Raw genomic sequence first — 12,655 nt, forward strand, 5'->3', positions numbered from 1 at the left:
GTGGATGTTGGCATAGGCGCGGTGTTCAGGTCGTTCAGGGAGCACCAGCTGTCTCGATCGTGGAAATATGAAGAGGGTTTTTCTGCACAATCAGTCCCCATTATGCTTGTGCTGCCTTCTGCGAAAAAGTCAAACCCTAGAGCAATGTACAAGTCTAATATTTGCACATAGCGGATTACGGTGTACTTGATTGCAATGGTGGAATGTACCGTGCGACTTGGAAATATCTTCATTTGTCTGTGTTTCAGTTGATTTTTGAAAGAGGTGAATATCTTCCAAAAGCTTGATATCTTCACTTGCTTCAGTCCATTTTAGCGCTGGCCGAGAAAAGTTCCCAAACTATTACGTAACGCAGCGCTCCGGCATTTCGACTGCCTTCATGCCCTCATTGCTGCTACACAAACTACCAGGGGGCGTGCTGAGCCCTTTGCCTGACCCCGCTTACCAACGCCGCAAACCTCACACAAAGCTTTTGACTTAATAATAGCTTGTTTGCCGCCGTAAATCAAACATTTCCAATATTGCTTTTAGCCTCTCTAGTGCGTGAAGTTTTTCACGGTCTCCTGCCAACTCCATAAAAAGACATGACTTGGAGAGCGCACTTGAGGCAAACTGTTTTTGACTTTGAAGTTGGAAAGTCGGTGCGATTTATAGAGTAGAATAGCCTGTTTAAGCTCTCATACCAAGACAACTGGCTAAAATGTAGCCCATGAATCTATGTTATTAGCTGCAAAAGGGCCCACGAGCTAACTGCTTTCTTTTCAGCCTTTGTGTAACTTGTGTAACTGTTAGTACCTTTGAAACTGAAACAAACAATAAATAGGCTTATATTTCTTGAAATTATACAGAATTTCTGATACAAAAGGATGAAATTTTGAAATGAAATGTGTCAAATGATTGCACTGGAAGTAGGTTAGTGGGACAATGCAAAGTTGTGACTTGACCCTAGCCCACTAGAGTCTGTGTGCGGCATGTGTGGAGTGTCCCAGCATGATAAGAAGCCACACTCGCACACATAACGAGAGCGCAGTGACCCAAACCCTTAAACAAACATGAAAGACCGTTCGCCTAATGACGCCGTTTCTCATCTTTGAAACCTCTTCATTGGAGTATATTCCATGTGCATGCTCGGATATTGCACTCGAACAAATTGTCTCTTCTGGGTCGGGACGTGCTCGGGAAAACTTGTGATCAATGTAAATAAATCTGGTATGCCGATGACTAAGAAGCCGCATGGAGTGATCAACGCCTACGCCCACGATCTCACAAAAGCTCGGCTGTTTGCTGTGATTGCTCTCAAGACTGGCATTCCGATAGATTTCTCCAAGGCATTCCCTAAATGTTTTTGTAAATTCCCAATTGGATGATGTCTAAAAATAGGGATTGGATGCGAAAGTGGCATCAAACCAGTGAATTGCCACTTCTGGAAACACAAAAAACATGCACATATCTTTCCGAAAACCCAAAATGTTTATGGCGTGGTCGTAAATTTTCAAGCGGCATGTCGTAATAAGCGAGACCGGCTACAAGTAGTTGGCGCCATAAGTCTGAACACAATGTCGTTTTTCTAGCTTCACTATTTGTACTAGCAAAAACAAACAAGTAAGAAGGCTACCTGTATTTCTTATTGACACAAGGGGCACAACTTGAGGAGAGGAGGAAGACCGAGGAAGATTTCTCTGTCTGTGAAGTCAACCCACCGTGAAAAAGACAAGAGGGAGGGGGTCCACTGAGGCAAACTTGTACAACAAAGCGGGGAATTTGGAGCTTGTACTGACAGGTAGCTCCGTTCTGGTTTGACAAGTGTCCCTGGTTGACCAAGACAGAGGGCTTTCCCAATGGGCCGCATGCATTGACCAGGTTGGCCCATGTTGGAACTAAGATATGTATGAGGATATGTATAGAAGCAGCCTTTAAATCCAACAGGCCTGTACTATATAAGAGGACATTACTAGCCTGGCCAGCCAGAATACACGATTTCCCTATTCTTTACAAAGACGTGTAGTCTGGGGTGATTTCCTCTAATTCCCGATGGGCGTGACTGACAAGCGTATTAACCAATCAGAGAGAAAAGCCAGAAACGACAGCATGTGGCCTAACTTGTAAACAAGTAAGTTAGTGGGTTTACAAAGAGAGGAGAACGGAGACAAATATGAGTCATCTATGTTGTTTCTGCCACAAAAACTTAAGGACACAAGGAGCTCTTAGCAACTCGGGTGAGATTTTAAACGTTGGAAGTTCAATACATGCACATCAATGTTTGTAACTGGACGAAACAGCAACAGCGACAGTTGTATTTTTCAAAGACAATAAATTAAACAAACTAACCAAGAAGAAAATCCTCCTAGACAAAGGGAAACATCAACATCTATATATAGTTCTATAGTGGATAACTCCTTTCATAACAACATGGTCTGTGATTGGATCAATTCGATATAAAACCTTGTGAGATTTGCCTGGCTGTTAGCAAAGTTCCAGACGGTCCTGCTTTTCAACAAATCCAAAAAGAAGAAGAAGAAGAAGGAAGGAAGGAAATGACTGCAACCACTATATTGTGTCCAAAAGTGAAAACATTCAACACATAGCAAAAATCATTAAAGATTTGTTGTTTTTTCGTTTATAGCTGTATTTTGCACACAAAAAATTAATAGAAGAATATTGTGTCACATGCTGATATATTGTGCAGCCCTAATATTACCCAAAAATGTGCCACCATGAGAAAAATCTCATTCAAAAATCCCCTACAGCTTTGGGTGATTTTATCAACAACCCGTGCTGTCTGCCTCTATTAGCCGACAAAACTTTGGACAATATTCTCAAAGACCATTGTGGCAGCTTTATGCCAGCTGGCCCCGGTCCAGGAACAGCTCATTCACACAAAGCTCTTGTATTGTAAAACTTCCTTGTGAGTTCATGTCTGTGTTATCATCCAACTCGCAGGCAGCATGCTGTTTTAGAGATATCTTGGCATTACTCTACATGTAATGATAAGGGCTCTGTGGGTTGGTGAGACAGCGACTCCTGCAACTACCACTTCTACTACTTTACAGTCAAACTTCATTCCTTTGGGCCTTTTATTTCACTTGAAACTGATAGCTCTGTTGTCGGTTTTTGACTAAATCGCTTCTCGATCTCCAACTCTTAAAAGACAGATTCCGTTTTAACACATTTTCCAAGTGATCAATCTGGCATTCTTCCTAGCACAATAACCTGACACCATTCTGGAGTACGTCTAAACTAAACTAAAATCCCCGTCATCCATCTCGTAAATCCCATTGTTTTGATGGTCCGTAATCCCCCATTAACATTTACCAAAATAGCACTTCTCCGTGGAAAGGCCTTTCTTTTGTTGTCATATTTTTAAAGCATTCTTGCGCTGGGTCCCAGATTTACGGAGCGAGCATGGAGGCATCTGGCTAAAAGTTCACAACGATTAATAACAATGACAGTGAGACAGGCGCATAACGTATCTGCCTTTACCTGCTGCTCCCTGGGACGGAGCAGTGGTTTCTGGGGTTTCCGCTGCAGCGTGGCCCTCAAATGTGCCGGTGCAAACTGATTTTGCAGAAAACTTGGATAAGATGGGCCATCTTTCCTTCTGTTGATCTGGTGACCATTCCAACGTGGTTTTGCCAGTGCAGGAAACAAATGACTTTTATGCTGAGATTCCCGTATTGGCTTGGCATGTTCATGTGGAGCGAAGAGACAGATTTGCATTGAAGGGATATTTCAGGATTTTTCTTAATTTATGCAGTCCTTATATTTGAAGAGTTTAGTGGTGCGAAGCTAGGCTAGCGCATGTCTATGGTAACTAGTAGCCTGCATTAAAAACAGTCCATCCACAGTGCACCTGAGGAAAATCACTTATAACACCAGACTACCCATAAATATGTGTGTGTTGACTGAATAATTTCAGAAATATAACACTTTTGCATTTAAAATAACTTCCTGGTTGTAAGCTAAGCAGCGGTGGAGTGATCTGCTCGGTTACCGGATCTACAGTAGTTTGTTTACCTGCGGCCGGCATTACTACATGTGGAATTCACAAATTAACTTTCTACAAATCAGATATGACAACGTTTTGAGGACTACCCGATGATTTTGAAGAGGTTTTTAATGCAGGCTACTAGTTACCATAGACATGCACTAGCCTAGCACTAGCCTAGCACCACTAAACTCATCAAATATAAGGACTGCATGAATAATAATTTAAAAAAAATCTCCAGAAATCAACAACACTCTGGATAACTAGGAAACGAGGCCCTTTGTCAAAAATCATGAGATATCCCTTTAACCCCTATAGAGGCTGGCCATCCAAAAGCTTCTCCAGTCAGGATGTTATTTATCCAGGGCCGGAACTGGCACCAACAGAGTAGCCATCAGTCGACTTGGCTCAATAGTGAAAGCACCAGCAAACACTTTATCATTATTTGTCTGTGAACCGCACAAGCCAAACAAACGGCATCATTTATAGTGAAAACCTGACGTTTTTATCACCACATCTCATCCGCTGCGTCATTTGCGGTTTCAAAACTACAAAACCAAACATCCGTGCGGTCTCCACACAGTCTAATCTGCCTTCAGAGCACAGTGAGCCTGCCGCCGATAAACATTATAATTGTGGTTCGTGAGGGCTTGCGCTGCGCCGCGGAGACTCGTGCTCCGAACGCTTCCAGCCCTGACCGCCGGCGCAGCCAAAGAAAACTGTATTGTTTGCCAATCAGCGCTCGCAGCCACACAAGCAACTTCACCAGAGACAGACAGACATGAGACGTAGCGGAGGATCCCCCCCACACACCACCACGAGATGGAAAGAAAAGGGGGGCTGGTTGGAAAGTAGCGCGCCAATGCGTTCTAATCCAACCTGTTGCTCTATTGAGTTGGAGCGTAAAAGAGAAAATGCAAGGCAGGCTAAATGTGAGCTTGTGTGCCGCTCCAGTGCGCAATTCTCACCACAATCTCAACGTGGCCTTGGCCCGCATCTGCTTGTTTTGCCCTCATCCGACCACCATGCGCAACGGGTGCACACTGGCAGGACGCAAACACCTGCTCTGTAAATGAGTTCGCTTGCAACTTTCACTCACCGAGAGCAGGAAACGCGTGGGGTTTCGGAGCAAGGTCAATACACCAGGTAGCGTGACATCTGTTCTCATCACAGGAAGTTGTGTGAGGCTCTTGTTTCAGAATCACAATGATGTGTCGAACATGTTTTGTATCAGGTGGATGATGTTTTAGCGTTCACAAAGCGTAGAGTAGACATCACAGTGAGAGTGGATGTAGTTTGCGGGCTGCACTTACCAGATATGAATTCTGCCTGTCGAGGAACACAGAGTCTACCATCTTCACGAATAAGTATCCTCATATATCAAAGAAAAGAAAAAGAAAACCCCGATGCAACAAATCCTTAAAAAAACAAAAACAAAAAAAAGTCCGTGAAATTTTGGTTTACGTGCGTCTGACAGCTCACAACTCAGCGCGTTTTCTCCCCTTTTGCAACCCAAAGCAGACAAACCGTTTGGCTTGAGTCTAACTTGAAGTGCAGGTTTAGTTAGAGTTGATGCGCTCGGGTCGGTCAAGGGAGCGTGCCAGAAAGTCAGCGGTGCCTGCGAGAACGGCGCGGCGCGTAATGCGTAAAAGTGGATCCATAACGCGCGCACCGAGTCGAGCCCTGACTACTGCTCTCAACAGATGCTGGAACTGAGGGAGAGGAGAGGAGAGGAGAAAGTACAAGGGGGGCAAGAGAGCGGCAGGACAAAAAGGAGAGTTCCGGGATTTTTTTCGAAATAAAACGTGGTTGATGAAGCGTTGAAAGAAAAAGCCAAATGCAAAAAAACAAAAACAAAAAAAAAGTTTTCGCCATATAAACTAAATAAGTGTGAATATAAAGTTGTTGCATTTATTTTTCCCACAAATGTAGCCATAAACGTTTGTATTGATAAAATAGGCTAATTAATGGGAGAATAGTCTCTTTGTTGTTGTTTTGTTTTGTTTTGTTTTATTAAATAATATTAATTTTATTTTACAAATCATGTAATTCTCTGGTTACATTACAAGCTAGGATGAGTGAATATTAGGCTATATCATGTTAATAATCTATTTTCTAAACATGGTAGCAGCCTTGACACGCGGCTGTAATTTTATTGTGAAAAGACGCGTCACGTTACTACTTCCGGTTCGCTACTACTTCCCAACGCTTCACTTTCGGACGAGTGAGCGCTTTGCACAGCAGCCTTGTTTTCAGTCCGTGACCCATAGACGGAGGTGCGCATGATAAAAACATCACTTTCAACAGCCCCGTATGGACCCAGTGTATTATTGTGCTGCGCTACAACTGTCCGTGGTAAAGTTTGTTGTTCTTGGTCCATACCGTAAGAAAGACTCCCCCCTGGCATTGCTTCAGTCAGGCATTCTGGGAAGTTAGCGCACGCGGGGCTTAAGGCGTTATTTGATATTAATGGCAAACACATTGTCCAAGCAAGGGGTAATATTCTTTACCGGATAGATTACAGCAAAGGTACTGAGGAGGATGCACGAGCGGTGAGAAAATTGTGCCAAAAGTCAAAAAGTGCAAAAACATGCAGCAAAACTGATGAGAAATTACAGGGAAAGAACATTTAAAATGATTTCTACTTTGAAACAAGGCAAATATTAAAATTAAGGCCATAGGTCTCCTCAAAACAATGTAATGGTAAATGGATTCAACTTATATAGCACTTTTCTACGTTTATCAGGCCCAAAGCACTTTACAGTAAGGAACTACTCACCCATTCATACACCAATGTACACAGACACTGGAGGCAAGGAGGGTGAAGTGTCTTGGCCAAGGACACAACGACAGTGGGCACCTTCAGGAGCTGGGAATCGAACCCTCCGATCACGAGACAACCCTCTCCAATCATAAATCATATGTTCATTGCAAAGCTGATTGTAATGGACCAAAAAGGTCTGAAAAATCAACATCAAAGAAATTCCCCTTTGGGATTCTTTTACAAACCCTTCGAGTATACCCTTTATCTCCAGCCGTCCCTCAACAAACAAAAAGTCGAGATTGCTTCAGTGTTCGATTGTTATTTACGCTTGTTCCACTTAGCAAATAAAGCACACAGATCAGATCGGGGACGTGTTCTTGTGCAATCGTGGAAATGGAAAACCGTTGACCAATCTGAGCAGGAACTCATAAACTCGGCTAAACAAATCCAAGCTAAAGGAACACACATGGACACTTTTGCAGTGTTGTCGGTGCACAATGAGTGGGCTGAATCACTGTTGGAGTTCCAGTAATTACTCGCAGTGTTATAAGTATTTTGAGTATCCCAAAATGATCATTGACCCAATATCTTAAAGAAATTGTTTCATATTAGCAGTGGAAAAAACTCAGACTTCCAAAACTGCTAGACTGCGCAGACTGGAACGTCAGAAAACTTTATTGATCCCAAAGGGCAATTCATTTGTAGTAAACTTCAGAGCATTTCTCAAACACATCACATTTCAAAAGGTCTATGTTACTTAATAAACACACTCCCTTCAGAATCCAACAGTTCAGTGACAGAGAGGAGACCAAAGAGCTGGAGACACTGTTCGTTTTCCGAAAAGGTACATAAAAACAACGTCCTGAAGGCACACATTCTTGGCAGCCTTTTGACTTTTACTTGAGTAACATTATGCAGTAATGGCATTTGCTACAACACTGGAGTGCTGTTGTTACGACACATTGCCGTAACCATTTAAGGAATGCGCTCGCTCTATACTACTCCAGATAACAACATAAAGTCTGGTGCAAAACCAGTTCTGGGAGAGAATGCTCTTTGATAGGCTGGCTGCTTATCAGATAGAGCCTATGAATGATTGGGCTTCAATGCGTAAGAGGCTGTATAGAGTTGCGGAAAATAATGCGGAAAAAAAAAAACAGGACACAAGACGCCGCCACTGATGGAATCCAGCCAAAATATGTACTAGAGGTTGGAACACTACACTGCAACGGGATTTTGTTTGCAAAGGAAGAATCGTTTTTTATTATGCACAGGGGCGACACCCATGGACCCGAATGGTCGTCACATGGCCCGGGAGTGGAGGAGCGCTCACATGTAAACACTGGAGCAGCCGCCGAGGCAAGAATGCATGATGCAATGAAAGGATGTGCGAAAAGAATGAAGCAGCGGCTCGGGCTGGGTTATGATGTTATGGCTGATCAGTGGATTTTGCAAGTCCGACCCGATAGCAAAATCCCACATTCTGTTTATAGATATAGAGCTTTAGATCCAGTGCGTTGGCGAGAGCAAGAAGACGAAGGGAAAGTCATTGTCAGGTTGAACACAAATCCTACAGATCCTAACCGAGAGTGTTTTATGACCCGTTAGGAGGAGCCCATTGTCTCCTAAAATGGTCTTCAATAGGACCATGAGTCAGCCCCATCAGCAGACACAAGGAGACGGAGGTATGGCCCCGAGGCACTAGACAAGACAATTGATCGCCCTAACAAATCCACTTGAGCTACAATAGTTTGTTCTATTATGTGATTGTACTATGGGTTATGGACTGGTGTTAAAATAATGAAACTCTGGAAGCAGTTGGAAGTACTTGTAGTCATCATGACAGCTCTAAAGTTGTTGAAATACTAATAGTTGTAGCTGCAACTGAGCACTTTCTCCTCAAGTGAACTTTGAACATTATTGTATGTGTCTTGATATACTTATAATGGTCTTTCCATATGCACAGCCCATATCTTTTTACAACCTCCCCGCGTGCAGCAGTCTATCATTTCAGATCCATATTGCCGGCGATGATGGTTTACGTTGCCTCCTTCCCAAAGCCGAGATGCCTGAGCGCTGAACTCACCGAGCGGAGTGGAAAGTATTCCGTTAAAGTGCTTTAAGACAGCGCAGTAAATGACAGAGAAAAATCTCACGTAGCCTCAGATGCGTTTGATAAACATTGGCAACGTCAAATGTCGCGGCATCGGGAGAGAGAGTGCAAACGGGGATAGGTTGGCGTTGGGATTACAGAGGTGCAGTAAGGACATGAGGTCGTCTGAATGTATACAAAAGTACGCCTTATTTGTAAAGCGACTGCCGCTAAATTCACTGTCCCATGACCATGTTCTTGCAGGGGTCTATGAGGGTGTGGAGTGGCTGAACTTGCTGAAAATTCAACGCTGTGTTGGATTTCCAGGAAGCAATGTGTGAGTATGGCCTTCTATGACCATTCCCAAAGAGCTCTAGTATAGTGGCCATATGATCATTGGTTGGTGGTCTCTTGTTCCTCCAAATATTCAACTGAAACCTCCTGATTATAAGGAGCTCAAGACTGTGTCACGGTGGCCCCGAATTCCCAATTTCTGTCATGTTAAACTAATGGGGATTTTCAAACGTGACATATTGAATTTAGCGATCACATTATGCTGATGCTACAGTGTTTTAGAAGTATGTAGTGACCCAGTATTTACTTGAGTCATTCCAGAGCTCTTTTGTTTACTTTTTTAACATTGTTATGAATGACGTTACTATGATAATCGATCAACGCTGGTGCCTTTTGCAGGGAAACATTCAATACCAAACTATACACTGCTTAAAGGCCCCAATGACTGACCAGGCAAACTCATCCCTATGAAAAATGTGGAAGTTAGAAAGGAGCGCTATAGGAATGAGTTTGGACACAACTAACAGTCAGGTACAGGGCCTTTAATAGCAGACTGAACCATGTTGATAATGTATTGGAATCTCGGTAAAATCTCACATTCCCTTCTAAATTATACATGAAACAAATAAATCCCAATCAGCATCCAGTATTTGTAAGAGCAGGTTAATTGCGATGTCCCCTTGATGGTAATGTTTACTTGCTGATTGGCTTGCGCTAGTAGATCTTCCTCACGTCCCTCACGGCGTTGACCTTCGACCTCACTTTCACCAGCTTGAGAGAGAAGGAGGAGGAGGAGAGATAGAGGGGGGTGGCATAGTAAAACTCCCATAAATGAATTTACAGCAGGGTCTGCACAAAGCCGTACCGGGGGATGCGCCAACCACTCGGGAATGCGCACCGAAAAAAAAGAAACGCATTTATTTATTTACTACTTAACAAACTTGCTAAATCGATAGATAAATAAACAGCGCTGTCCAATCGTGCCTTCGGATCACGATCGGACCCCCCCTCGCTCCACCGAAAGCTTGTTGTTTCAGCCCCGATCATTCAGCATTGACCTGTCGAGCAAACAGGCCGAGTGACGACAGCAAAGGTCTGGATTCTATCTGGGCCGCCTTAGATCTCCATGGTTCACCCTAAAGAAGAGGCAGAGGAGGAGCAAAGGATTGTGGGCCGCGGCGGTGGTGCGCCTTTAACGTTTATGGTCTTCCATCTCCATGCGTTGTTCATTAGAGCGTGGTCTAACAGGCGCGGCGACGGGCCATCTTGTTTTCGAGGTTTGAAGCCATTTGGGGAACCATCAGAGCAACCGATGTACTCCACGGAGCTTGCGCTGCTTTTTCAAAAGTCGAGATACAAGTTCCAGATATTTGGCGTCGTTGCAATAATAAGTGAATTAAGATAGTTGAAAAACCAGGGTAAACATGTCGTAAAATCATCCAGATCTTTGTTGGTCTTTGGGGTGCTGTTAACTAAGATTCATTCAAATCCAAATAATATCAATGTACAGAAAAGACCGCGAAGAATGAGAGACTGGGCTTGGTCAGTTTTTCGAATTGTCATTATAAAACAATGAAAACAAGCTTTCACTTTTCATGCTAGCAAATGCAGGGCACCGCGATGAACACACTTTGCATGCAGAACTGCTCAGAACAGGTGCGGTGATGGGCTATAGGCTTTAAGAAGGTGGAGGACAATTCTGTGATCCCTTTATGACACAATAGGAACCAGCAAATCCAGATCCAAGTGCAGCAGCAGGAGATGGAGCATCAGTAGGCCTACTCAAAAAATGTTTCTGATGAGAGAACAATGTTGTTAAATGGGTAATAAAAGTCGATTCTGTACAATATCTCCTTTGACGAATGGTGTACATTGCTTCGTCTTCAAAGCGATTGAAATGAAGCAAATGTATTCCATATTCCCTGACTTGAGCCAAGCCATCACTGTGTTAAAGGTCAGGAGGCAGCATTTAAACACCGCTTTACATAAGAATGCAAACCTTTTATTTGGCTGCTGTCAAAACAAATGAACATTTTCCTAATGGGGAACACCTGCACCCCTTTGTTCTTTGACGGGGGAAAAAAATATTCTACTTCAAAAGGTCCATGTTTAGGAGCATATCAAAGGAAGGCCCTATGGCTTGAGGATGTGCCATGTGGTAATTCTATGGGCAAAGTATGACGCAATGCTTGAGGACTGTTGAATATTGTCCAGAAAAAGTGGCAAGACTAACTCTCCATATTATCAGTTAATCAGTTTATGCAGCCAGACAATAATGCATTCACACATCAGGTTTTTAGGTCACCTCCTGTTGCTAATTTACTCACCACTTCTGAAGAATGGACATACAACTCCAACGATTTGCTCTTTTCATCGTTATAGTATAATTCACATTGATTTACTATGAAGCATGCCTGACTGAATTAGATTCCACTCCACGGCACAGAATGATTTGCTGGAGGAGTTATATATGGGACGCTGCACAGACATTGTATGGAATGAACATTTTTCTTCATTTTCGTGTGTTCAGGTGTTTTTCATATCAGTGTGTGTGTAGACCTCTGTCGTCTGAGGTCACTCCTTCCACCCATAGCGTCGCGTGTGTTATGGAATTATGATAGATGTACAGAATATACGCTGTTTCCATAGTGTATAGCCAAGCAGATTAAGTAGAATTGAGTGTACTGAGCCTAAAACTTGGAAAATGGTTTTGAGTTGCAGATCAGGTCTTTTGTAGTTTTCATGAGTCACTGTACAATCAAAGGTAAATAATGCAAACGTGTTCTCCGTCCTCCTTTGTCCATCGTGAAGAATCGCAGGGCCATATTTAGCCGCAGCCCGACCACCTCAATCAGATTTGGCCATTGTTTTTTGCCACATCACCGTGATGCACGTGCACACACTCATGGCCCCCCCTCCCCGAACGCTCATGCACTCCCACCGCTCTCCGGCACAACTGTTGCCATGGCGCCTGCAAAAGCCAGCTGTGTTTCCTCCTCAATGGTCCAAGGATATAATAAGACACACACAATATCAAGATGAAGTGGCCCCTCTGCAGCGCCGACATCTGTTTCATGGAGAGCTAGAAACTTCCAAAAATACATTGATTTCTGTCGATGAATCCCGAAAGTAAGATCACGACGAGGAAGTGGCCGTCACCTGTTGCTATGGCAGCAGAGTGGAAGCGTCTGGGTCACCGTGGACGTGATGAATGGACATAAATATAGGCTACAGTAATAAGCGTGGATGTTCATAATGGAGCGTGCACAGTCTAGACACATTCATGGAAAGTAGCTGATGAACACACTGGCTTGAGGTTATCAGAAAACGGGGTCATTCGAGGACAGCTTAGTAAAACATATGGGAAGGAGAGGGCCATGAAGTTCAGCTGGTGTATTTAACCTAAGACTGAACATGGCTGGGTACTGGTACTTTAACGATACTTGGTTTACCTTACCAGTACCTGAACGATAATTTCTACGCAAGATTTTGTAAAAAATAGTACCCAGCTTGCTTTAGT

General features: G+C 43.4%; 1 protein-coding gene across 2 annotated transcripts in view; it reads right to left on the reverse strand.

The window, feature by feature from the left end:
- Window positions 1-12,655, reverse strand: part of LOC306982057 (rho GTPase-activating protein 6-like) — a 66,454-nt gene that overhangs the window by 30,427 nt on the left and 23,372 nt on the right. Inside the window, exon 1 of one of the 2 annotated variants that reach the window (XM_079581830.1) lies at window positions 5,299-5,418. The exons of the other annotated variant lie outside the window; for it this stretch is intronic. Coding sequence (XP_079437956.1) covers window positions 5,299-5,340 — 42 coding nt within the window. The 5' untranslated portion in view covers window positions 5,341-5,418. Of the gene's footprint in view, window positions 1-5,298; window positions 5,419-12,655 lie in introns of those variants that run through there. 2 annotated transcript variants of the gene reach the window in all.

The sequence above is a fragment of the Gobius niger genome, assembly GCF_951799975.1.
Source record: "Gobius niger genome assembly, chromosome: 23".
NCBI classification, from domain to species: Eukaryota; Metazoa; Chordata; class Actinopteri; order Gobiiformes; family Gobiidae; genus Gobius; species Gobius niger.